Source organism: Gracilinanus agilis, chromosome 2, assembly GCF_016433145.1.
Source record: "Gracilinanus agilis isolate LMUSP501 chromosome 2, AgileGrace, whole genome shotgun sequence".
Taxonomy (NCBI): Eukaryota; Metazoa; Chordata; class Mammalia; order Didelphimorphia; family Didelphidae; genus Gracilinanus; species Gracilinanus agilis.
The window spans coordinates 281450268-281477946 of record NC_058131.1 but is presented as its reverse complement, the minus strand read 5'-3'; the positions used below and the strand labels follow the sequence as shown (position 1 = coordinate 281477946).

General features: G+C 35.5%; 1 protein-coding gene across 1 annotated transcript in view; it reads left to right on the top strand.

Moving 5' to 3' along the window:
• The window catches only part of FUBP3 (far upstream element binding protein 3), a 73486-nt gene that overhangs the window by 23609 nt on the left and 22198 nt on the right, over positions 1-27679 (top strand). The window contains exons 3-8 of the mRNA XM_044663979.1: positions 15231-15264; positions 17955-18004; positions 18497-18568; positions 20246-20303; positions 22415-22577; positions 24934-25032. Of these exons, the coding sequence (XP_044519914.1) occupies positions 15231-15264; positions 17955-18004; positions 18497-18568; positions 20246-20303; positions 22415-22577; positions 24934-25032 (476 nt within the window). The remainder of the gene's footprint in view (positions 1-15230; positions 15265-17954; positions 18005-18496; positions 18569-20245; positions 20304-22414; positions 22578-24933; positions 25033-27679) is intronic.

Genomic DNA, 27679 nt, shown 5'->3' with positions numbered 1-27679 from the left:
TTGCTAGTATTTGAGAAACCAAAGTGATTCTTGATTAGAATCTTGATGACCTGCTACCATGGTCAACAGAGGGAGCCACCAAAGTAGGCTATGTCTGTATTGCACTTAAATAAAATCAGATTACATTTGCTTGTACAAGTGTGCTTAATAATAGTTCTTGATATCAAAGAAGGGTTTGATCTGTAGGTAGGTGATGATGGGAAAAGACTGTAAAGATAAAAAGCATCAGTAAAGTTTATTTTTTATAATTAAAGCTCTGAATTGAAACAAATAAGAAACTTTTCAAAGATGAGGGAAGAAGCAGCAACTTTTTGTTCCCCAGAAAACAATTCTGTGGACCCATAGGCAATCTAGCGAAAGATTAACCAAGTAAAGGTCAGAAGAAGAAACAAGTTGTCCATTGGAGGCGGGGAAGGAATGGGAAACTAGAGGGACGGGTAAAAAAAATCAAGACAGCTATATGTTGCTCAGAGAGCAATAATAGAGAAGTCTGTGGTCTTCCTGGTGCATTTATCCAAGACATGGCAGAGAACCTCCCAGAAATGTCATTTACTTCTCGTGATTCACAAGGGAACAAATGATACTGAGTAGAATCTAGAATGCTTTGCTAAAGATTACAAAATCTTAGGCAAGAAACTGAAGATCATAGGATCAATAACAGGTCTATAATTGTCAGTTGAGAACAAAGACTTCATTAGAGAGCAGATTTGGAAAACAAATAGATTTTTAAAGATAGTTTGCAAGAATAGACTTTGGATTTCTGGACCATGACTTAAAAGATAGGATAGATACAATTTGGCCAAGAATGAAGTATACCTAACAAAGACTGGTTACAGTGTTTTTACTGAGAATCCATTGGAAAGGGGTTTTAAACTGGTAGGGAAGGGAGATGGAAAAACTGTGTGTAATTAGAATCTGTTACCCTAAAAACTACAATTCCCAGCACCCCACTCTCCTCACATTACATGCTGATGTATGGAGCCCTTCCTCTCTTTTCTTCTCTTTCTGTCCCAGTTTTGGTGGAGTGGGCTTTTTAAACAAGCAAGGAGAACTTGGTCACATGGTTTTAATTTTGTTAAATAATTAGGGGTTTTTTACTTCTATTTCCTTTTTATTCCTCCTACTTCAAGTGATTATTAATAAACTATAAAATATAATTCTTGGAGTATTAGATATTAATTTAAATCCTACAACTGTCTATGTCCACTAAGGTAGATATCATAAAGAAGAGCTACCTATAGGAAGAGTAGCAATAAAAACAGCCAGAGTTTCACAGCAGACATAATCAAACGAAATAGATATATACACCCCCACCTACAGATACACACATGCTAAGTATGTGTTACAAGCAAGATGACCCAGTGATTTTTAACCCTAGAAGGCAAATTTGACCTCATAGGTGTCACTGAGACATGGTGGAATGAGATTGTGATAGGACTATAGCTCTGGAGTAACATGCCTTATTTAAAAGAATAAATTAATTTTTTAAAAAAGGAAGTACAGGGTCAAGATGGGAAGCTATGACTAAGTCAAGAAGCTAAAATCACAACTTAAGTTTTATTTTTTGTCACATTATAATTCCTGAAGTGCCCCTTCCTCACTTTCTGTATTTCCTGAATCTAGAGAATCACTTCCTCTTCCTGGGACTAACTTGTCCCTTGAAGACCTAGGGCCTTAAATCATCCTCTAAAACTGGAAGATGGTTTGGGAGTGCTGCTTAGTAGCATCACAGGGCTATCCAGGAGATGCATTTATTTGCCTTTCTAAAACTACTGAGGTATAGGGAAATACATTCCCCACCCTGAAAGGTACCCTTTCTGCAAGCTATCTAGGAGACTTTCCAACCTCTGGTTTATTAATAAACAATAAGGTAAAAGGAACTAGGTGACAATGAACTATACAATATTTAAATTTTGGGTACTGTTGATTACAAGTGTCTCTAATATATTAGTTTTACAATCTATAGTGCATTGGTTTTATTATATATTACTATTATTAGATGTGTTTGATTTTGAGGGGTCTAGGAAATCCTCTAAAATGAAACCCTTACCTTCTAACTGTCTTAAGTAACTATCCATTCCAAAGGAGAAAAATGATAAGGGCTGGGCAATTGAGGCTAAGTGACTTGCCCAGGGTCACATGGCCAGGAACTGTTTGATATCAGATTTGAACCCAGGGCCTTGTCTCTAAACCTGACCCTATTCACTGAGCCCTCCAGTTGTCCCCATAATTTTTTCACTTAGAATTATTAGAAATAGAATTTTTGTTATTAATTTTTGCCTTATGGACAGTATCATAGGGTAGACTTTGTCTTAATAGCTAAAGATGAGACTCCTCACACAGCATGATGTTTTAGCATTGGATGAAGATCAACAGAGATAGAAATAGAATAGGTATTATCATTATAGTAGATAGTAGACCACCTAAACCTAAAAAGGAAAGAGATGGATTTTTCACAGGGGCAAGATAGAGTAGTAATGAAGGACTTTAAAGAAAAAGGAGAATATTCCAAAGAGACCAATGTGGATACACAAGGAACTCACCTACAACTTTGATTTTTAAGAAGACAAATCCAGAAAATGCTAAGGTAAATAGATTTTGAAAGATGAATACTAAAAAATGGCATCATTCATTAAGAGTAAAGTTGGAAATACTATAGCCCAGAATGAACTGGCACTAGCAAGGAAATATACAGATAATAAAGGGTGGTTTTTGCATTTCTTGATTAATTTGTATATACTGGGGTTTAGAAGAACTAAGCCATTTAGCTCTGCATTCTGGAAACTATGCTGGGGTCAAGGCACTTGAACCTATGTCTGCTTCAGTTTCTTCAACCATAAAATGGGGATAATAATAGCACCTACCTCCCAGGGTCTCTAACTGATCCTGCTGCCACCACTGCTGTTCCACTTTCCAAACAGGTGCACAAAGCATGCCTAGGAGCTTCCCCCACCCTCACCATTATCCCTCATCTCTTGTGATCAGCCCTCTCATTACCTCTGGAGAGGTCATGTCAGTCAACTGCTCTGTTTCAACTACCAACACTTGGCCTGGGATGGTGACTAGAGAGGAAGACTTCCCTTTCCTGCTTTTTAATTTTGGTTGGTACAAAACAGGTTACACAAGGTGAGCTGGTATATAGATATGGATCAAAGCTAATTACATTAGCTTTACTCTTAAACCAAGTCTTTAAAAGTTTGCTGTTATAGCAATGCAATGATCCAGGACGATTCTGAGGGACTTATGAGACAGAATGCTATCCACATCCAGAGAAAGAACTGTGGGAGCAGAAGCACAGAAGAAAAAACATTTCACTTTGATCACATGCTTCAAAGGGGATATGATTGGGGATGTAGACTCTAAATGATCACTCTATTGCAAATATTAATAATAGGGAAATAGGTTTTGATCAATGATGCATGTAAAACCCAGTTGAATTGCTCATTAGCTATGGGAGGAGGGGAGAGAAAGAATATGAATTATGTAACCATGGGGAAATATTCTAAATTAATTAATTTGATTAATTTAAAAAATGAAAATAAAACCTTGCTGTTAACTGTTGAGAGTACCACTAGCACCCAGGTTCACAGTATCAACATCATTCTTGACTCCTCAGTCATGTTCTCCTCTTATCCTGAGTAATTGCCAAACCTTGCCATTTTTTTTTCCTCTACAGTTTATCAAATACAGCCCCTTCTTTCCATTCTTACAGCCACCACCCTACTTTAGGTCCACCTGGACAATCAAAGTCACAATCTTACAGGTCTTCCTGACTCACATTTCACTCTATTCCAGTCCTCCCTCAACACACCTGCCAAAATGATTTTCCTAAGGATAAATCTGTCCTTTCTCCCTCTCACCCCCACCCGCCATCAATCAATTCTAATGATTCCTATATTACCTCTAGAATTAAATATAAACTCCTCAGTCATTTCAACCTCATTGTAACCTGGCACCAGTCTCTTCCCAATCTTACTTTACATTACTCTTCTTCTTGCATTTGATCTAATCCAGCCAAACTAGCTTTCTTACTGTACCTCACATCCATGCAAAAACACAACTAAAGTATCCCCAGGACACGCATAAGAATTTTTCTAAGGTAATGGAGTATATTCAGTCATACTGTTCTCTTTAAGCAATTATTATATTTTAGTGGGAACAAAAAGGTTTTCAGTACTCTAATAAAAAAGACTTAATTTAAATATTTTTTCATCTTAATCTTGTTTTCTTTCTTTTTTTGTGGATATTTTGTGAGGAGAATTGACAGGAATTAGACATTGTTATTAGGAAATCTTTGATGAAGAAACTTCCTTTAACAATGCAATTTGGCACTTTTAACTTATAGACTTAGAGAGTTACCTTGAGCAGTGAGAGATTAGGTGACTTGCTCTGTGTTGTACAGTCATTATGTATGAGAGGCAGGATTTCATATTCTACACTGTATGTTTTTAAATATATATAATATAGTCATTTATTGGTATATGTATATAATTTACATGTATTGGAGGTGTCTCTCTCATCTGACTTGCTTCCCAACTGCCAACAAACATAACCACTATCTCTCTCATCCTCGCTATTTATCCTTGGTAGTTGTTCTGTATCTTTCATCCCTTTCTTGGGTAAATCCCTTGAGAAGGCCAGCTATAGTGCCCACTTTCTTTCTTCTCGATTTCTTCTTAACTCAGAGGCAGCTAGGAAGGAATTAGGAAAACATGAATTCAAATTTGGCCTTAGACAGGTAACTAGTTTGGTGACCTTGGACAAGTCGCTTAAACCTATGGCTGTGTCAGTTTCCTCAGCCATAAGATGGGAAGAATAATAGAACCTACCTCCCAAGGTTTTTGAGAGGATCAAATGAGATTATTATAATAATAATAGCAGCAACAACAGTCATAATAAAAGGCTAACATTTATATGGCACTTGCTGTGTGCCAGACACTGCTAAGCACTTTCCAATTATTATCTCATTTGGTTCTCGCAGCAACTCTGAGAGATAGGTACTACTGTTATCCTTATTTTACAGATAAAGAAATTGAAGCAAACCGAAGATAAGTGACTTGTCCAGGGCTGGAGAGTTAAAATAAATGTCTGAGACCTAAAAATGGTCTCGGACCATTTTTAGAGGCCTCACCCTCTGAAAAAGAAGTTTGTGAAGAGATTGTTTTGAATAAACATCTAGAAAATAAAACAAAGATCATAATGAGCTAGCATGGCATCATCAAAAAAATAAGACATCCTAGATGAATCTTTTTTTTTTTTTTTTAAAGTAATAGTTCCAAGGCAGAAGAGTGGCTAGGCATAGACAATGAGGATTAAGTGACTTACCCAGGGTAAAACAGCTAGGAAGTGTCTGAGGTCAGATTTGAACCTATAGGGGACCTCCCATCTCTAGGCTTGGCTTTTAATCCACTGAGCCACTCAGCCCCCACCCACCCCCTGACAAAACTTAATAACTTTTTGACAGGATTGCTAAAACTATAGATTTAGTTTATCTGGATTATGGCCAAATATTTTACAGAGATTTTCTTTCTGTTCTTATTGAAATGATGGAAAAATAAGGGCTGAGATCATAGTGTACCTAAGTAGATTTGAAACTGATTATATGTCTGGATCTAGAGAATAATCATTGAGTCCTAAGTCAAATGTTAACTTAAAGGAGGACTCTAGTAGGATCTCTCTTTACTTGGGCCTGACCTGTTTTGATGTTTTCTATAAATGACTTGTACAAAGACATATGGCATTATTATCAAATTTGCAAATGAGACAGCTGGAAGGGAGAACTAGCATATTAGATGATGAGTTATGATTCACAAAAATCTAAACAACTTGAGAACATTAAACCTATTCAAATAGTTTGAAATATAATAAATATAGTCTTCCTTTCACAAGTAAATAATTAGAGGGGGGAAGGCACAGCTGGGCAGAAATTCAACTGTAAACTATTTACAGATACAGGCTGGAAGTTTTAGTAGACTCTAAGTCCAATAAGAGTTAACCATGTGGTAGAACAGTCAAGAAAATGAATATAATCTTGAGTTTCATTAAGAAATGCCTAGATAGCATCCAGGAGTAAGGAAATCAATAGCCCTTCTGTACTCTGCCTTGGTCAGGCTACATTTAGACTATTCAGGCAGGGGCAGCAAGGTGGCTCATTGGTTAGGATCTTGAGCCTGGAATGAGGAACTCAAGACAGTTAAAAGCATTTAGACTCTGAGCAAGTCATTTAGCCTTTATTTTCCTTAGTTTCCTCATTTGTAAAATGTGGGTAATGATTGTACCTACCTCACAAGAGTTGTGGGAATCAGTGAGATAATAATTATAAAGTGCTTTGCACAATGTGTGATAAACACATAGTAAGTGCTGTATAAATATTATCTATTATTATTCTGGATAATATTCTAGAAAAGATGTAGATAATTTGGAGAGTATTTCAGAGAATGACCTCTAGAATAATCTGCCTCAAGTTCTGCTTTATAAAGATCCATTGAAAGAATTGGGAATATTTTGACTGGAAAAGAAAAAATAAAAAGGTTTGAAAGCTGTCTTCACATAACTTGAACTGTTACCTGAGGAAGAATGATTAGACTGGTTCAGGTTTTGTTCTGTTTGTTCCCAGGGAGCAGAACTATGATCAGTATGTAGAAGTTACAGTGAGGCAAGTTAAGGACATAGTAGTTTCTCCTCACTTGAAACAAAGATTGAACTAGTATTTCAAAGTTACATTACAGAGAAAATGCTTTTTTTACTTGTGTTGAACTTAATGGCCTCTGAGGTCTCGTCTGATTCTGAAATTCTGTGATAAATGCAGATAAAAGAACTAATAAGGTAAGACAGTACAGTACATGATAAATAAACAGTACATGATATCAGATGAGAAGCAGCTTGGCATAGTTGGTAAGAGAGCCGGGCTTAGAACTAGAAAGATGAGTTTAAATTCTATTCATATACAAAGGAACCCACTTGGCATGAGGCAAATCATTTAATACCTTGGTCCTCTAGGGGAGTGGTGTCAAACTCAAATAGACATGAATACATATTGACTTAGAAAGCCACAAATTATATTATCCAGGTTGTACTCTTTTTTTTTTTTTTTTTTATTCCCAATTACATTTTTCTAAACATTTTATGTCTTAGGCAGAAGGGCAAGGGGTTGCCCAGGATCACACAACTAGACAATATCTGAGGCTACATTTGAACCCAAGTCCTTCCAACTCCTGGCCCTGGCTCTGTATGCTGTGCTATCTAGTTACCCTTCCAATTACATTTTAATCTGTTTCCCTGCATTTGCCTTTAGTCTGACGCCTCTGCTTTAGACAACCCTCTTAAGATTTTTGGTCCCCCAACGATTTTATTATTTTTTTTCCGATTGCCTACAGAAACAATTTTTGACATTCATTTTCTGAAATCTTTGTGAACCAAATTCTTCTCCTCCCTCCCTCCTTTCTCCCCTCTTCAAGTTGGCAAACAATATGATATAGATTATACATGTGCTGTTATGTAATATGTATTTCCATATTTGTCATGTAATGAAAGATACATATCACATATACAAGAAGACACTTATGAAGAAAATAAAGTGAAGAATGGCACTCTTCAATCTGTATTCAGACTCCATTAGTTCCTTCTATGGGAATGGATAACATTTTTCATCATGAGTCCCTTGGAGTTGGATTGCTGATAATAATTAGGTCATTCTCAGTTAATCATTATACAATAATCCTTTAAGACTCTTTTAAGTTGCAGAGAAGATAGCAGGCTGTATGGTAGAGGACATTTCTTCATCTGGAGGTTCTCTATGTCAACAAAACCATGGGTCAAATACTTTTCTTTAAGTGATAAATGCCTTACCATGATACAATCACTGATAGAGGACTTCATGGATCAGACCTGAATTTTTAAAATGAGTCGATTAAAATTGTGGAAGAGGGCAAACCATCTCTTTACATTAGTGGGGAGGGTATGTTCAAAGTAAAGCAAGAATGCTCAAGAAATTTGGCAGGCATGGCCAAGAGGAAAGTTCAGGGGAATCATGATAAAATTACAGAAGTAATATGGAAGCCTGATTGTGAGTTTTTAATATTAGAATGAAGTGTTTGAACTTTCTTCTTAGAGAGTGGGAAACAATGAAGAAAACTATATTACAGAGTTGGTGGCAGTGTGCAGAGTAGGTTGGAAAGCATATAAACTGGAAAGCATATAAACTGGAGGCAAAGAAATCATTTCAGTAGTTTGCAGTGACCTGACCTAGAATTATTATTTAATTCTAGCATCTAATTAAGTACCTGCTATGTGCCGGGCACTGTACTAAGCCCAGAGGTAACAAAGACAGATATAAAGTGGTCTCTAACCTTCAAATAACTTGTATTTTATTGGCAGAAACAAAAAGTACATGTAAATACAAAATGGATAAAAAACGATTGAGGGGGCAGCTAGGTAGCTCAGTGGATAGGGAGCAATGCCTAGAGATGAAAGGGCCCCGGGTGCAAATTTGACATCAGGCACTTAGTAGCTGTGTGACCCTGATCAAGTCACTTAAATCCATTTGCCTAGCCCTTACTCCTCATTTGTCTTGGAAATGATACTTAATATTGATTCTAAAACAGAAGGTAAGTTGTTTTGTTTTGTTTTTAATTATTGGGATGGGGGCAGAGAAAGAGCACTAAAAAAAGAAGAAATCAGGAAAAAGTAGAAACTCAGGCTGAGTCTTGAAAGGATCTAGGGGTTCCAAAAAGGAAGGGAGGTTAAGGAGAGCATTGCATGCTTGTGCAACAATAGGGGGAGGGAGGTAGAATGCCAAATAAAATGAGTACCAAGGGGGCAGCTGGGTAGTTCAGTGGATTGAGAGCCAGGCCTAGAGATGGGAGGTCCTAGGTTCAAATCTAGCCTCAGGCACTTCCCAGCTGTGTGACCCTGGGCAAGTCACTTGACCCCCATTGCCTACCCTTACCACTCTTCCACCAAGGAACTAATAAACAGAAGTTAAGGGTTTAAAAATATTAAAAAAAAAAAATGAGTACCAAGCAGACCAGTTAGATTGAAACACAGAGCAAATTGATGGGGGAAAAGAAAATAATATGAAATAAGTCTAAAAATAATTTGGAGCCAGATTGTGAAGGGCTTTAAGAGTTTGTTTTATCTTGGAAGAAATTGGGTCCTACTGGATCTTTTGATATTTCCTTTTTGCCTGTAAGATATTTTACTGATAAGAATAAATGCCTTGCCCCAGGTTACATTGAGGCAAGATTCAAATTCAAGTCTTCTGACTCCTTGCCCAACCATCTGCTATGCTGCCTATCTTTCTGTCTCTGAACTAGAGTGGTGACCAGTTTGATTGGTCTGAATTTAGGGTGGTAGAGGTGAGTCCCAAAATAGTGTCATGAAAGCACTGAAGTGGAGGAGAGAGCCTTAGAAAAGGTCGGGGAAGACCCTTTCTTTGAGACTAGGGAGAAAAATGAGGATTCAGGTATAAAGTGATTTTTAAGATTGGGCAGATTGGAAATGAACACACTCCTACTAAATGACTTCAGTATCTAAACTAGGAGATAAAAGTGTTGGGTGAAAGTCATGCTAGAATCAGGGTGGAGGTTTAGAACAGCAAGTAAGAGGACTAAGGAAATGAGTAAGAGATCTTTTCCCCACCTCTAACCCCTTGCCTTTTGTCTTAGAATCGGTGCTCTCAGTTCCAAGGCAGAAGACGGAACAGGCGAGGTAACTGGGCTCATGTGACTTGCAGTATCACAGCTATCTGAGTATCTGAGGCCACATTTGAACCCAGGATTTCCCATCTCTAGGCCTGACTCTTACTCCTGCACTCCCTAGGTACCCCTAAAAAAGATCGTAATTGAAGGTAGATAGTGTGAATTTGTGGTAGACCATAGTTTTTTTAATGTGGGAAATTTGAATGAAGCAGGCAAATGGGACTATTAAAGTTTAGGAGAGAGACAGACAGACAGACAGACAGACTCAGTTATTCTTTAATCACTGAAGTTGCTAGTCATGAATCCTAACTTGGGTAAGAAGTCAAATTATCCTTTAATTCCATAGAGGGAAGATCAAGTGATAGGATGTTAAAAGAAAGGGACATAAAGGTCATACAAGAAAATTAAACAATAAGGATTTGTCAAATTTCCAAGAAGTCTAGTACTCACTCTCAGAATACAGAATACTTGTATTTTGAGACCAACTTTTTTTTAATAGATCCAGGATTTGCAAATCACTATACAGTTATTAAGTTTTATTCTAATTATGATCTTTGACTAGTGAATCCAAGGTTTTGGTAGAAAAGATTTTTTTTCTCTGAATCTGTTGCGTTTTGCCAAGCTCTAACCTTAATCCTTTCAATTTGGGTAGGTCACTGAAGTTGGTGTGTTTTCCTCTTAAAATGCTATTAAATTTGATACAGAAAAATAGGCCTATATCCTAGTTTCATTTTGCCTATTGGGGATGAAAAAAATGCGCTTTTTGACAAGCGAAAAATAATTATCCAGCCCAGCTCATATCCGTGAAACATTTACAACTGATCTCTGGACTTAAAATTTTACTGTTTTTTAAAAAATATTTTTATTGCTGTTTTTGTTTTTACATCACCTAAATTTCCTCATTTGTCCCTCCCTTTCCCTGCTCCCAGAGAGCTATTCCATGTAATGAAGAATATTTTTTAAAAGAAAAAGAGGCAGAAGAAAAAAATAACCAGTGGGTACATCAAAAACAAAAAAACTCAATTTCTCCAATTTGGAATTCCTACCTTTACAAAGTAGTGCAAAAAGGTGGGAAAAACTACTATTAGAAATAGCTCCTTGAAGGATGTGATTTTGCAACATTATTTTCCATTTACATCATTGTTGTCATTGTGCATATTATTGTCTTCATTCTCAATCAGTTCTTGTCATCTGTCCATACTTCTCCATAGTCATCTAATAGCACAGTAATATTCCATTTCATTTATGTAATGGTTTGTTTAACCATTCTACAATCAATTAACTTCTGCTTTGTTTACAGTAATTCACTACCACAAAAGATATGTATTAATTTTTTTTATAATCAGTTACATCCTTAGGGTATATGTCTGCTTAGTAGTAGAACCTCTGGATCAAAGGGTTTGAACTGATTTGAATTGATTGAAAAGTTTGGTCACTGTATTTGCATAATTCCAAATTGCTTTCCCAAATAGTCATACGAATTCATAGCTCTACCAGCCCTTCCAACATTGGCTATTCCTATCTTTTATTGTCTTTGCCAATTTACTGAGTGTCAGCCAAAACCCCAGGGTTATTTTGATTTGCATTTTTGTTAATAGTGTACAGTTCTTCTTTTGAGAAATATTGGTTCTTATCCTTTGGTCACTCACCTAATGAGAAATGACTTTTGGTCTTTTTTTATATCTGTTAAGCTGTCTATATATCTTGAATATAAGCCCTTATATGAGAAATTTGTTGTAAATATTTTTTCCCATTGAACTATTTCCCTTATCCTAAAAGCATTGATGTTATTGTTGAAGAAACATTTCAATTTCATGTAATCAGAATTATCTTTTTTATAATCTTTCCCATATTTGATTCAGGAAATGCCTCCTACTCGTAGCTATGAAAAGACTCTTAAAGAGAACATTTCACATAGAGAGTATACTTTCTATGTAGATATTGTGCTTTTCTTAGCATAAGTAATAGATCTTGTCTTTACAGGATGAAAAATCAATTAAAAACCTGCTTCTATGTATAAGTGATGTGTACATGCTAGAATTCAGTTAAGGTAAACCTTAGAGCAAGATGAAATATTGTCAACCAGCAGACACCATTAGAAGGAACTGGAACTGATTTTTATTCAACATTCTTGCTCTTTTTTTTTTTTTTTTTTTTTTTTTTGGCCGTAAAATGACTGTAGTTACAGTTAAATTGTGCACAATAGGTGCATCTATGCATGTGATGAGAAAGGGGACATTGCATGGCCTCCAGAGTTTGACCTCCTCCCCATCATTAAGGCTATGGATAGATGTCTTATGCCTGGAATTATTAGTTTGCAGTGCTTCAACATGTGCCAGTACCCTTTTCTCATCTAACAACTGGTCTCCATTTTTAGGAGCTAAGTGGGAATGTCTCAGAAAGAATGAAACTTTAAATTGTATGTTTCAGCCTTGGTCTACATCCATCTACATGAAGAAAAAAGATACTTGACATTCTTGAGAATCAACTCAAGTTGTTAAATCTGATTTTGAACTTGAACATAGACTTCATTCTTTTCTTTCAGTATAAAAACAGACACTTTCCATTTCTTTGTGAAATGGTATCTGCGATTCTATTTTCAATATTTATAGGCATCTGTCAGCTAAGCAGTTACACATTCAAAATCATAGTGTCCATAAAACTTACCATGTGTACTTGGCTATGAGAAGGTGATGAGTACAAAATTTAGAATGGTTTGTAAATTAGAAGCCCACTTTTACTGCTAATATCAAGCAAGTGAACTAAGACAGAATTGGTCATCTTGTTTTGGCTATAATAAACCTTTCGTAAAACATTGTTCTTAATTCATTGTCCATGCTTATGACTAACTTTGATTGGGACAGGAGCTGATCCTGTGGATCAACACTTAGCTATGCTCTCTGGTGTATAGTTTTGATTTGTCATGCTCTTGTGTTTTAGTCTTTACTTTCTTCTCTACTAAGCAGGTTTAACTTAAACTAAGTTGTTCTTTTGGATGGCATATCAAGAGAATCAGAAAACCATAAACATCATTTCCCTATTTGATAGATGTGAAAAGCAAAGCCTTGAAAAGAGAAATAGTCATTCAAAATGACACCTACCTGAGTTATAGAATGTTGGTAAAGCACTTTATGAAAGGTGTTGTTATTATTTTTATTATCATTATTGGGAAAACTAGGCCTATATAACAAGTCTCTTGAGACTTAATAAATATTTTCACTCTGAAATGACTATTTCTTTTTCCTTTAATAAATTCCTATTGATTTCTTTAAAGACAAATACTGGAAATAGATTTGAAAATAAGTTAATAGAAACTTCTAGCCACAGCTAGAGAGGGACCTACCAAACAAATTATTCATATTTGTGACTTAATATACCTATCACTGTCTGTAGATATAATCCTCTTCTGAAGTTGAGATAAAATTCAGAATCTTATACCAATCTTTCTACTTTATGGTGTATTATTCTCTCCCTTTCCAATACCTCCACCCCAGTGCAGCTTGGCTCTTTGTTCCTCACACAGAGAAGTATGGGGCCGCATGCCGAGGATGAAACATTTGCTGTAGTGTAGTGTAGACACTCTGTGCACTATAGACAATGCTACCTGTATTAATTTACCTATTTTGGTTTATTAAATACAGTTATATATTAAAATTATACATTTTTGCTGTTTAAACTATAAATATAGTGAAATTTTGTTTTTTTCTCAAAGTGACACACCACCCAAGTTATGCTCTCTCTCTCTCTCTCTCTCTCTCTCTCTCTCTCTCTCTCTCTCTCTCTCTCTTTTTTTTTTTTTTTTTTGGCAAATTTTGATGCAACAAGCTCAAAAGGTTACCGATCACTGCTAGTCATTCCTTGTGTCTAGAATGCACTGCCTGCTCAGCAAAGCCTTACAAAATCCTTTTCCATCAAGATATACATCCCAGGCTACCTTTCCCCCCACACACACTTTCCTTCCTCATTTTCCCTTATCTTTCTTCTGTATTTACATATATGTGTGTATATTATATTCCCATTTGTTGTCTTCATTAAAGTGTAAGAACTTTGCCTGTGGGAATTGTTTCATTCTTTGTGGTTATATCCCCTCAGCCTAGCAGAGTGCTGGGCTCATAGTAGGGGCTTCTTGGTTGATTGATACTTTTTTAAATTTGCAATTGTCTGGCTTTCATTTTGTATTGGATCGGCATCAGAGAATACCATCTAAGCAATTCCTTCCCTATCTGCCTTTTCTGCTGATGAGTATTCTAATCTGAACATTTTATATTCAGACCAGAACTATGAAAAAGGTCAAATTAAGAGCAATTAAAACAGCAATTCTCTTATCCCTAAGATAGGCATATTTTTATAGTACATATTATTTATAATCTTGATGTTTTATTGAGATTGTTATTTAAGGATTTACTGAGAGAAAATAGTTTTGACTCTCTAGCTACATTTATTTATTTGTGCATTTTACTTTTCTTCTAAAGCCATAATCTTTTCTTAATTTTAAATCAAAGACTGAGAGTTAATTTCATACTGTAGAAATATCATTTGAGAGCCTTGGATTTTAGATGTCAATGCCCTTCCTCATTTGTCTTTATTCTGTCTGTAATCATTTCCCGAAAGTCCTGTTTCTGAATTCTTATTTAATTAGATGTAAACTTTAGATTGTTGCTTTGTAATAATATGGTTGGGTTTTATGTTTTCTAAGTTCATGTGTTGGATAAGACATCTACTTTTGCTCAGGTTGAAAAAACCAAATGGTTTTGGTTTTTATGGGGGTTTTTGTTTTGTTTTTTTGCGTGTAGCTAGAAAAACAAGAAATTGCCAACTGACCACAACATAAGGAGTGGCTGAAATGCTTTCAGGAAAAACTTGATTAAAGGATTGTTGTAGTGACAAGAAGGTTAACCCAGTTATTTTTGTTTTCATCTTAAGTGAATTTGAATGATAGTTTATTAGTCTAAAGCATTTAGTATATGTCCTACTGTGTTCTAAAGCATGGTGTAAGGGTCTCTAGGAAGTAAAAAGGAAGCATAAGGCACAGATCCTGCCCCTATGGAGCTTATCATCTAATGGAAGAATTAGAGCAAACACAAAAGGAATATATACATATGTCCATAGTGACTGCAGCTGTCATTGAATGATCTTTAATAATGCCTTGAATGAGGCTAAATCTTTATATGTGGCTTAAAAACTTATCCTCTCCTCCTTACACTGGGTTTAAATTAAGAGCATGAAGGAGATGGTGAGTTTGAAGGATTTGGGCAAGAAGGATTTTCTCCCATGACTCTCAGCATGGACATACACAGATCAATTTCTTATCCTGTGTTCAGCTGGACACTGGGTTATAAACTGTGTTGATCGAGACATCCCCTCCTGTTTCATATCATATAACTCATTCATTTCAGCCACTGAGCCTAAATTACTGTTTGCTTTTCTTTCTTTCTCTGTATTTTTTTTAAATGATAAGAACTTGTATGGGGATGAAGTTAGTTTATCCGTGCTAATGCTTTGATTTTTCTTTTCTCTTTCTCTTTGCCACAGTAGGTAACCAGTTAGGGGCCCTGGTACATCAAAGGTAAGCAGTGGGTTATGTTTTATTATTTATTGATTAATTCTAATTGTTTATTGATCCGCCATCTGTACTGGAGTGTTAGAAAGTCAGAGGTTGAGAATGTGGAAAACTGTAGACTAGATTTCTTTAAGGCTGAAGTTTAGGATTTTTAAAAAATAATAACCATTTCTAAAACTTCCTAAAAGACTAAAAGGATAAATTTAATGGTTTTTAGTGCTTAAAATTTAGATGTTATATGCAAAATTATTTTTAAAAATCAGAATATTAGATATTTTCTTTCTCCTTATTTTACATCAAATTAAAAAAAAGAAATATCAAATTATCTTCTTGAATTTTTAGGTTTTTCCAGTTCTTTAGAAATCTTTATCCACCTAAGAATAAGTGGAATAAGTGATAAAAGATAATACTCATAGTAGACAGGCAAGTTCAGTGGATATTGCATGGAAGTGGGTATGTTCTACTGGTAGGGACATAACAAGTGACATTAAGTAAATAGTCACTTAGCTCTTCTCTCCTTCAATTTCTTTAATAAATGCCCTCTGCATGCTTCCCTAAAGCATTGAGGCTTACTGGAATCATTTTTATGATGCTTTTCATACCTAAAAAAGAAATTTTATTAGCCAGAAATGTGTATTGTTTGTAAGAAGTATATTAATTCTAAAAAAGAAATTAAAAATACATATTCAGGATTCCATTTTAAAGTACCTTACTATATCACAAGGTCTTTTCTGTTGTATCAAATTGTGTGACATAGGATTTAGTGATCTTACCATAACATGAAAAGCCAAAAATGTGGTTATTTTTGTTCTGTAACACCAACATTTAATTATGATTTAGAGTATTATAAAGAAATGTTACAAAGACTTTAAGTTGTTAACTACCACTGATGAGCAAACTCTTATAAGAAAGTTTCATCTTTGCTAGGTTTTAAAATACTTAATCGAAGAAACCATTAACAATTAACAATTGAGATTTTTTAGATGAAAATGACCAACTTCCCTAGAGCATTCTCATTAACTAGAACTATACTGGTAAAAAATATTTACATCCATTTCTGATCTATTTATTCTTTATATTGACCCAATATTTTTGTTGTGACCTTGCACGTCACAAGGAAGCCCAGAGCCAAAATTATGCAAGGAAGATTCTAGAAAAAGCATGTGAATTTTCCGCATCAATATAACTGGGTTTGTTTTTTTTCCTAGGTAAAACCCAGTAATACAGAGAATTTATTTGTACCATATAAACATTTACTTTAGCTGTAACCTCCTGACTTTACTTGGGAATGCATGTTCATAGTTAGCATTAGCTTCCCCATTGGAACAAAGCCTAATGTGAAAGAAAACAATATCTTTTAATATATTCGTGAAACTTACTCTTAGCATTAATGTTTCAAAAATAATCGGAAGGCCTAGAATTGCTTATTTTCAAAGAGTCTACATAAATGCCAGGAATGCCTTTATGTATCTACAAAGCTAAGGATGTGCATTACAACAGAAGAGTCTCTCCCTGTGTTTTTATCACAGCTATCTAATGGGAAGTGCTTTTTACCCTATTTCATTTCTTTTAAGCATAGGACTTTTCACAAAAATATGTACTTTATTCAATTCTTTCCATGGTGGTTAAAAATCCAGCTATGTATGTGGTGTTTAAAAATGCTAGTTTTTTTGTTTTTTGGGTGTTTTTCCCTAACTATCTGCATTTAGCTTCCTCCTAAGGTAAATGTTTAGATTTAATTGCTTTCCAGGGTGTTGGGCAAATTGGATATTGTCCATAATATGGTGTATGGGAAGTTAGGAAGTACTCCTGTTGGTTAATTTGAGTCAGTGCAATACTTATCTTCCAAAGGAGGAGGGGGACTGATGACTAGATTGGGTGCTTTTTAACAGGAGTGCTTAGAAAATGAGTAAGGTAATTATTCCTTTCTACTCAACACTGATTAGACCTCAGTTGGAAAACTATGTTCAGTTTGGGGCCTTATACTTTAAAAGACGGAGATAAATTGGAAGGAGGCCAAAGAGCAGTGAAAAGTTTGAAAAACAAGGCATATGTAGAAAAGTAAAATGGTGTTTCTTGGATCTGCAGAAAAGTGCCAGAGAAGTGCAAAGGTCACCCAGTAAGTAAAAGAATGTTATTAAGTTTTCAGGGACTAGTTGCTCTTTTTTTTTTTTTTTTTTTTTTTTTTTAAGGGTGGGCAATGGGGGTCAAGTGACCTGCCCAGGGTCACACAGCTGGGAAGTGTCTGAGGCCAGATTTGAACCCAGGACCTCCCATGTCTAGGCCTGGCTCTCAATCCACTGAGCTACCCAGCTGCTCCCCGGGACTAGTTGCTCTTATTAGTCAAAGTGGGCAAAGCAAAACATGTGAGAGTTAGGCAGCAACAGGAAATATTCAGATTAAACATTTTTTAAAATATCAATTAAAAGAGGTTTGATAATTTGAATAAGTTGGTACAGTAGTCACCTGTAATGGTGAGAATAGTAGCTGACTGGGTACTTTTTTTCAGTTCAAGTGATAGGAGACTAGATGCTTCATCTGGGTGATTTATTATGATTTTAGGATCATTGTCAAAACTGATGTGATTTTGTTTGAAACTCTAGGCCTATTGATATTGTCAGTTTAAGAGAAGATAGAGAATGAAAGATGTAGCAGAATTTTTCATTATATTGACTTGAAATCTTACTCCTTTTTAGGGCGGTAATAACAGAAGAATTCAAAGTGCCTGATAAAATGGTTGGGTTCAGTAAGTATCTGGATTGCTGATTTCCTAAGCATTTACTCATCACTTTTACCTTCTTAAGGAATAAACATTTACTTTAATGTCTGACAGATCAGATATGTTGCCTTTTCTGAAACTAACCTGTTATTTGGTGACTTCTACACCAGTTACTTCATGGTACAGGACATGATAGACTTGGAATTGGAGGGTTATGTTGTACTCTTTCACCTGATTGTAGAAAAACTGGATCAAAACCAAAAAACTCTCCGAAATTATTTTGGCTAAAGTGGCTTAAATGGATATCCCAACATAGTATAATTTAGAAGCAAGACTGCTTTTCTCTTAAATTCATGAGTTCATGGAATGTTAGAATGGGAAAGAGACCTTAGTAATTGAATCAATTCCCAACCCTCTTTTACTCTGAGCCCCAAAGAAAACTAAAAAGTAGATGCTGATTACTAGGGAAAAGTCAGGATGGGGGGTAGCAAGTTCTGACCCTGTTCAACCTTGTTTCAGTTATTGGCAGGGGTGGTGAGCAGATTTCACGGATTCAAGCAGAATCTGGTTGCAAGATTCAGATTGCACCAGGTAAGAGTTTTTCTTTCTTATGGCCCTGGCCCTATGTGTGCTTATCTTAAAGTTACACCAATTTATCATCTTAATAGCTTATTACTTAGAATTTTTAAGTTCTTGATCAAAGCCCTTCCCTGAAGCTCAGGGAGATAGATTTTTTCCCAAACAGAAAACAAAGGCAATATTTATCATTGTCCTGGTTTTGCAAGTAGAATAGAAGAAAAGAATCTAGTGAAAGTAAATCTTATTTGACTCTTATTTTCTAGAATGTAACACAAAGTAGACCCATGGTACTTTGGTGTGCAACCTGAATTCTTCGACTTCTAAGATCTCTATTAAGAGTATTTTGCCTGACTCCAGGGCATAAGGGAGTTATATGGTCTTTTGGGTTACTGATGATGGCAAGTGTTACTCCTAGTGAGTTACAGAACTGTGAAGATCACTGGTCTAGACCACCAATTTTCGTCATTCTTGTAGACAGTGTTAGTATTTCATCCATATTGGCCCATATCAAACAGATTTCAGTAATACCTTTTTAACTGTTTTGTTGCAGATAGGTTCTTGGTAGTATGCCATACATTCTTTATATCCCTCTGTTGTTTATCACATCCTGCCTTGTATTAGAATTTTATGCTTGCTTAGCCCACTACTGGATCCTAAGTTCCTTATGAGCCATACAGACTTTTGTGCTACTTATCTTTGTGTCTTACCCAGTTCCTGATATTGGGGCAGAAGACAATTCCTAAAAGTGTCTTTTCTTTATGATATAATTTGGGTTTAGATCTGATTAATATAATAGGTAAATGGCAATAGGGATAGAAAATTGAATAGAGGAGTGTGTCTTTGTTATTGAAACAAAATATTTGTTATAATATTTTAAGATTTTTTTGTTAGCTACTACCTTAGATAGAAATCATGTTCTTGCATAGATTACTCTTTTCATCTTTATCCTGGAGGAAGACTTCAATTTAATTGTACAAGATATGAATTTGAAGTACCGTGTAAGCATATCAGTGTACTTAATGACTTAATGAAACAAAAGTATACCTAATATGTTGGTTGTTAAAAGACTGAATATTCATTATACAGTGTCCCAGAAATAGTCCCCTTTATCTGTTTGTCAGATATTTATGCAATTAGTATTTGTGATAACTGCTATGCAACTCATTGGGCTTTTCGTCAGGTGTCGCAAACTGTCATTATGCCCATTATAAATGGGAAAATTGAGGAATAAAATTATCATAGGATCACAAAACTAAATCTAAAAGGACCTTCAGAGGTCTTTGAAGCCCTGGGAAGTTAAGCAACTTAACCAAAGTTATGCAGGTAGTAAACATCAAAAGGAGGATTTATAACCCAGTCCCCACTAAGGACAGTGGGCATTCCACTTAACCATGCTAATCAAGTGACATAACCACATATCACACTGTGAGAGAAGGGGAGCTAAGAATAATAATAACTAGTGCTGACTCAAATATTTACTGAGTGCTCTAGATTTTCTTTGTTAAAAAACTAAACTGCCAGATTAATATCCCAACTCCATATGAAAATGTAGACTCTTTACCAAGAGCCTGGGATTTTTGAGGCTGCCTTAGATAACCAAGCACAGAAACTAAATCTGTACACAGTAATAAAGATGCTTAGTTGCCAGGCGCCCACCAATACACCTTATCTTCTTGATTCTTCTTATAGAGAGTTCTGGGATTCCAGAGAGGCCCTGTGTACTTACCGGAACCCCAGAAAGTATTGAGTAAGTTAATTTTGTTTACTTTTTCCTTTTACTTTTCTTCCCCCTTCCCTAAAGAGGGGAGAAATGGAAGGGCAGAACTGTTACTAAACACTGTTAATTGATGCTGTGTTACTAAACCACAACCAGCAAGTGCTGATGTATACAAATTTTGGGGTTGCCATACTATGGGCATTTCTCTGCTACCATACATAGAGTGTCATGAAGTCTGTGCTGAATTTCTCATGGCTAACTTGATACCTCCTTTATGAACTAGATTTTCAGGGTATGCACAACACAAGTTTAAACAGTTTTCCATGCTAAAGAATTCACTATTGGGATGTTCAAATTGAATCTCATTTTACTGGTGTTAGTATGGTACTTTAACCTGAAAAATTGTTTTGAAATTATTTAGGGGACATTGCATAGCATCATGGCTTCCATTCTGTACTCTGAGATCAATCCTGTTGCCTCTTTTTGATCCAAATGAATTTGGATCCCTGTGATTTCCTGTTTTGTTTGGAGGACTATCTGGATAGTCTAGAATTGGGGAGGAGCAGCAGAAGTAAGGGCCGATAGTAGCTTTAAGAAAAAGAACTGCTTTTCATTCCAGTTACAAGTAACCAAACTTCACAGACACCAGTTTTCAGTCTCATGGAACTGAAGATCATTGTGGAAAAAGAGTTATGCTAATTTGGGGAATCTCTCTCTCTCTCTCTCTCTCTCTCTCTCTCTCTCTCTCTCTCTCTCTCTTTCTNTAGTATGGTACTTTAACCTGAAAAATTGTTTTGAAATTATTTAGGGGACATTGCATAGCATCATGGCTTCCATTCTGTACTCTGAGATCAATCCTGTTGCCTCTTTTTGATCCAAATGAATTTGGATCCCTGTGATTTCCTGTTTTGTTTGGAGGACTATCTGGATAGTCTAGAATTGGGGAGGAGCAGCAGAAGTAAGGGCCGATAGTAGCTTTAAGAAAAAGAACTGCTTTTCATTCCAGTTACAAGTAACCAAACTTCACAGACACCAGTTTTCAGTCTCATGGAACTGAAGATCATTGTGGAAAAAGAGTTATGCTAATTTGGGGAATCTCTCTCTCTCTCTCTCTCTCTCTCTCTCTCTCTCTCTCTCTTTCTCTCTTTCTCTCTCTCCCCCCCCCCCCTTCACTCCCTCCTTCTTTTCTCCTCTCTTCTGTTCCCTCTCTTTCTTGGTCTCCTGTTTCTTAACTTGATCTTCTGTCTCCTGTGTTTCTCTGTTCTTTTTCTGCTTCTACTCTGTGAGTTTGTGTGTATATATAATTCTCAGTCTACAGATATATGTTTGCGGACAGAGGTGGGTTCCAGATTATGTCTCTCTGTAGGCAGAGTGGTTTATTATTTCCTTTGCTCACAGATTCATAGAAAAGTTTAAATTTACTTTTAGAGTGTTACAAGCAGTGACCCAGAATAAGTGTCACTGGCGAGTACACATTATAGGGCAAATAATATGGTTTTCCTAACAGCAAGACATTTTTCTTACAGCATTAGCCCAGAACAGAAGCAAAATATTAAAAAGAAGCTGTGTTTGAGGAAGACATGAAGAGAGAGCCAACATACAGGTTCTTAGCACTAAAAGTTTAGGTCAGACAACTGATCCAACACTAGCAATTAGAAGAAAACCCAAATTTTATGTCCCCCTTCTCCCCCCATCTTAATACTCTATTAACTGGGCTCTTCTCTAAATTCTTGTTTCAGAGTAGTGAGCAACACATAAATATAACATGTTGGAAGATAGTTCAGTTTTCTTAGCTGATCTTTCTAGCCAGACTGTTAAGTAACTGTTAGGTGACTAAAAAGAATAGACACACAACAAACAGACATGGCTTCCTTTTCTCACTACAAAAAACCAAGCTGGTGGTTCCTAACTTCACTAAAGAAGTCAAAGTAGTTAAATGAATTAAAAAGAAATTTTAAATTTAGGAATGAATCATATTAATAATAATCACATTAATAATCTTACTCTTTTCTTCCTCTCTCTTTTTTATATTTCCTACTTTGACTTCCTTCTTTTCCCTCTATTCTAGTTGCTCTTTTCTTTTTCTCTATTACACAGACTATTTTTTTTAATGATGATTCTCTTTTGATCTTCCCCCAAAGACAAGCCAAGCGACTATTGGGACAAATTGTTGATCGCTGTCGGAATGGACCTGGATTTCATAATGATGTAGATGGAAATAACACAATCCAGGAAATTCTCATCCCAGCATCTAAAGTAGGACTAGTCATTGGCAAAGGAGGAGAAACAATAAAGCAATTACAGGTATGTGACCTTAAATCCAGAAAAGTATTCCTTTCTCAGAAAATGTTTCTATAAAGCCACTCTGCCTTCTTACTTGTAGATTTTTTTTTTTTTTTTAAGAAAAAGTTTTTTTGGTTTTTCTGTTTTTTTAAAAGACATAAAGAAAAAAAAAAGAGGAAAAAACCAGCACAGTCAGTGCATTGAAAATATCCAAAACCACATACATTGTATAATACCTATGGACTTCCCACCTCAGCAAAGGGTTGGGTTGGAAGAGAATATCTCTTCTTTTGAGGCATACATGTTCTTTATTAACTGTGTAACATTCACTTGATTTTTGTTTTTGTGTTGGTTCTCTCCATTTACATTGTTGTAGTCCTTGTGAATATATTTCTGTAACAGTGTATCATTTCATGTCAGACTTTCCATGCTTCTCTATATTCATCCCATTCATCATTTCTTATAGCTCAATAACATTCCAATATAATCATATACCTCAGTATGTTTGGCCATTCCTCAATTGATGAGTACCTTGTTAATAATTTGATATCACAAAAAGTGCTTCTACAAATATTTTGGTATATATGTGGATTTAATTCTTATCAGTGGCCTCTTTAGGCTGTAACATATAAGCTCAGAAATGGAATCTCTAAGTCAAAGGATATGGGCATTTTTGTCACTTTATTTACATACTTGCAAATTGTTTTCCAGAATAGTTGTACCAATTCACAGCTTTTCCATCAATGAACCCTTATACCTATATTCCCACCATCTCTCCAATATTAACTTTTCCCATTTTTTTATTATATTTGCCATCAGGATATGAGGTGAAACCTCAAGACTTGTTTTGGTTTGTTTTTCTCATATTAGTGATTTGAATCATTCTTTCTATTGGGGAATAGCTATTGGTTTTCTGCATATTGTTAATTATTTATATGTCTTGGGTACCAAATCCTTGTGAGAATTTTGATACAAAGATTTTTTTCCCCCATTCACCCACTTTGATCCCTATTCTAGATGCATTAGTACAGATGCTTTTTAGTCTTATATAATCAAAGTTATTTCCTTTAACTTTTGAAATTGCTTATATCTCTTACTTGGGGTTAAGAATACATCTCCTACCCATAGCTATGAGAGGTATATAATCTGGTTTTTTTTCCTACAATTTTTACAATATGTTCTTTAATGTTAAAGACATGTATCTGTTTTCAAATATATTGTAAAATATTGTGTGAGGTGTTAAGTCTGATCCCAGTTTCTGCCATACTGCTTTCCAACTTTCCCAACAATTTTTATTTATCAAATTGAGTTCTTTTCTAAATATTTTATGTTTTAAGGTTCATCAAACACTTGGTGATTTTGGTGATTTAATTCTATTGTCTTCGGTTCTCCCTTACCTAGTCTGCTCTATTGACCTACCTTTCAAATATTTTCTTTACTACCACCAGGTGATTTTGTTGACTTATGCTTTATGATGTAGTTTGAGTTCTTAGAATACCATTCCACCTTCATCTCTATCTAGAAGATTTTTTTTCTTTTCCTTTTAAAAAAAAAAACCCTTACCATCTGTCTTAGGATCGACACTAAGCATTAGTTCCAAAGCAGAAGAGCAGTAAGGGCTAGGCAACTGGGGTTGAGTGACTTGCCCAGCATCACACAGCTAGGAAGTGCCTGAGACCAGTCCAGGACTTCCTCTCTTGAGGCCTGGTACTCTATCCACTGAGCCTTATAGGTACCCCATGTGGTAGGCTTTTTCATGGTGGCTAGAATATCACTGGACTCCTAATATATATAAGAGGAAAATTGGAGTTCATTTGTATTGGCTATATTTAATAACACTTTTATATGTTGATGTTCAGCAGATACCACAGATTAATCTTGCACATATATATCTTCTAGATGTCCTAGGGAAAGGACAAACATCAAAAGTCTTTTAGATGTAATTTGACTTATCACAGTCTTGAATGTTATACTTGAAAGCTGTCTAGAAAAAGCAACATTTCTGTATTCACACTGAACAAAAGTTGATTACCAAAGCTCTAAATGTTGCGTCAGTGGTAAAGTTAATGCCTATTTTACATGTTAATTATTCAGGAGAGGCATAATTGTTTAGTGAAAAGAGCACTTGATTTAGGATCAGAAGACCCAGATTCAGTCATCATCTCTAGTATTTTCTTTGAGCATGTTACTTAATCTCTCAAGGCCCTTAGTTTCCTCATCTATAAAATGGAAATGGAAATATTGGCATGACCCTAACACCCAGAGATATAGTGAGGAAAGTATTTTATAAAGTTTCATAGTACTATATAAATTTAAGCCATTATTATTACCGTTGACCCCCAAGAAAGATTGTTTCCATGCTGTATGTTCTTCATAGGAACGGACAGGTGTGAAAATGATAATGATCCAAGATGGTCCTTTGCCCACTGGAGCAGACAAACCTCTTCGTATTACTGGAGACCCATTCAAAGTACAGGTAAACCTTTTAATGTGAAGTTTATTATGCAGGGATGAAACACAACTAAATTGCTTTAACTCATATTTTTTTATGTTTCAATTCTCTCTTTTATAAATATTACATTACATATGTGAAAAGATTCAAAGTATTATACAAATACGAGGTGAAAATACTCCTTTTGTAGTACTAAACTAACTGTCTTTGGAAATAGATAATTCAGTTTATCCATTTTAATCTGGTCTTTCATATTGGGTTTGAAGGTTTAGTTGTGGGAAAAAAAATTAACAATGTTCTGTGCATCATAAGACAAAGACAACCCCTGCTGACCCTGTGGCAGCAAGGCACAAACTTTCATTAGTTTTTCTGGTATTTAAAATGGATTTGTTTCTTGTTCCCATGTCCAATCTTCCTTGTAACCAATGGTAGATATTTGTAAGCTAAGGCTACGGTTGCATATTCTTTGACCATAAAAGAGAGCAAAGCCAAGTAGTTTATTTAGGTTTTGAGGATGTGAGTAACATATTACTTTACGATTGAATAAGCATCTATAGGCAATACAGTAACATAACATCTGATAGCAGCAAAACCAGGTGTTTAGTTACTAAATAGTAAAATGAGTCTGATCTGAAGTTCAAGGAAGATTCTTAATTTGGTTTCTCCCCTTCTTGAATCTTTTGGCATAGAAATGAGGAAAGCTGACTGACCTTCACAGAGAACAAAGCAGCTTTTCAAAGTAGCATTTTGTTGGAGAAACCAGAGTTCTTGTTCCTTAGGGGTTAACTCTTGTTACTTCTGCCCATTAGCACTTCAGGAAGCAACGAAATTGTTTTATTTAGAACAGAAGTTTTAACTTTATTAATCTTGATATGTCAAGAGGTCGCCGCATGGTTCTTTCTCTTTGGGGAGCATTGTATTTCAGTTTTGTGGAAACACTCCAGTCTCTTAATGAGTTTGTTCACTTTGAGACACCACTAAGCAGAGATTTATAAAACCTATAGTTTCTCCTCAAGACCAGTAACTACAATAATGGTTGCAAAACAATATTGAGTAGCTCTAAATAAATTGCTTTCCTTCTTTAGATTCTATTTAGGGTCAGGAGCCTTTTACTTGTCTTGGTTTCATAAGATATTAACAAAAAGGGGGGGGGGATGTCTCATTAATAAGCTTGCTATTTCATTGGATTACATCTAGTTATAATTTTGCTTCTTTAGTAAACTAACATGTATTCTCGGGGGCAGCTGGGTAGCTCAGTGGATTGAAAACCAGGCCTAGAGACGGGAGGTCCTAGGTTCAAATCTGGCCTCAGACACTTCCCAGCTGTGTGACCCTGGGCAAGTCAGTTGACCCCCATTGCCCACCCTTACCACTCTTCCACCTAGGAGCCAATACACAGAAGTTAAGGGTTTAAAAAAAGATAAAAAGATATTAAAAAAAAAAAAAAACATGTATTCTCCTAAGGCTGTATTCTGTATCTGCCCAGTGGAAATTATGGGGTGCTGAAAGGCCAAATTGATGTTAGTGCTTTTATAATGTAAACAGTTCCTTTCTTAAGAATTCATGTCATTAAACTCATCCTCCGTGTGTGAACCTTCCATTTTAATTATTATATCTAAGATAGCCTAAGATCTATAGATAAAAGAATTCATCTTACTATGATTGCATAAATTTTTTTAAGATATTTTGTTTTACCATAATTATAAGTTTTCTGAAGTTAAAAGATCCAAATTGTCTCCCTTCCCTCCCCCTTCCCGGAGCTGATAAGCAGTTTGAACTGGGTTATATATGTATTGTCAATATTGCATAAATTTGCAACAACAACAAAAAAATGTAACTGCCTTAAACATTTTTTAATGGAACTAAATTTATTCCAAGTTTTTGGTTTGGGCACTCAGAAGCTATATCAAGGAGTAATCATTGTATTACAATGTGACCCTTTTAAAACACAGGTGTTGGGAAACAAACACAAATTTAAAGGTAAATTGTGCTTCTACTTTGTGTCATCTGGTGAGTAGTGAGAACAAAATTTAGCCTTTAATATAGCTAAATCCTTGTAATCAAAGTTCTACTGTATTTTTTATTAGGATTTGTAGTAGCTGCAGTCAATTACCTTAGGCTTTCCAATTAGTAATTGAAATGTATCTGATTACTTTTTTTTTTTTTTTTCATTTTGGATGTATTCTTGTTAACAAGAAATTCTTTTCAAATTCCTAAAGTTTTGTTTCTTCTGTACTCAAAGTCATTGCTGTGTTATACATATCCCCACAATGATGTTTTCCATTCCATAGGAATCTTCCTGAAATAAGATGTTTCAGAAAACCATTCTGAAACTGTAAGTAGTTAGTGTCAAAAACACTTTCTTAGAAGAATTTGCAGTCATAAATTAGGCCAAATGGATTTTTTAATCTAGCTAGATTGAATCATAGCTTTGGACAATAAAAGGAATGATTCATTTGTCCCCAGGTCTAAGAGGTATCTGCTTCTCTTTCTTACCCACCCCCTCCATCTACACCCCCACCCCAAAGCACAGTACTAAATCACATTTCCTCATTTCAAATCCCTAGCAAGCTGTTTGAACAGTGACTGGGAAAGACTATCAAGACACTGAACAGATATTCATGCCGTATGTCCTGCTTTCTTGATGCATTTGTTATTTCTATATTTATGC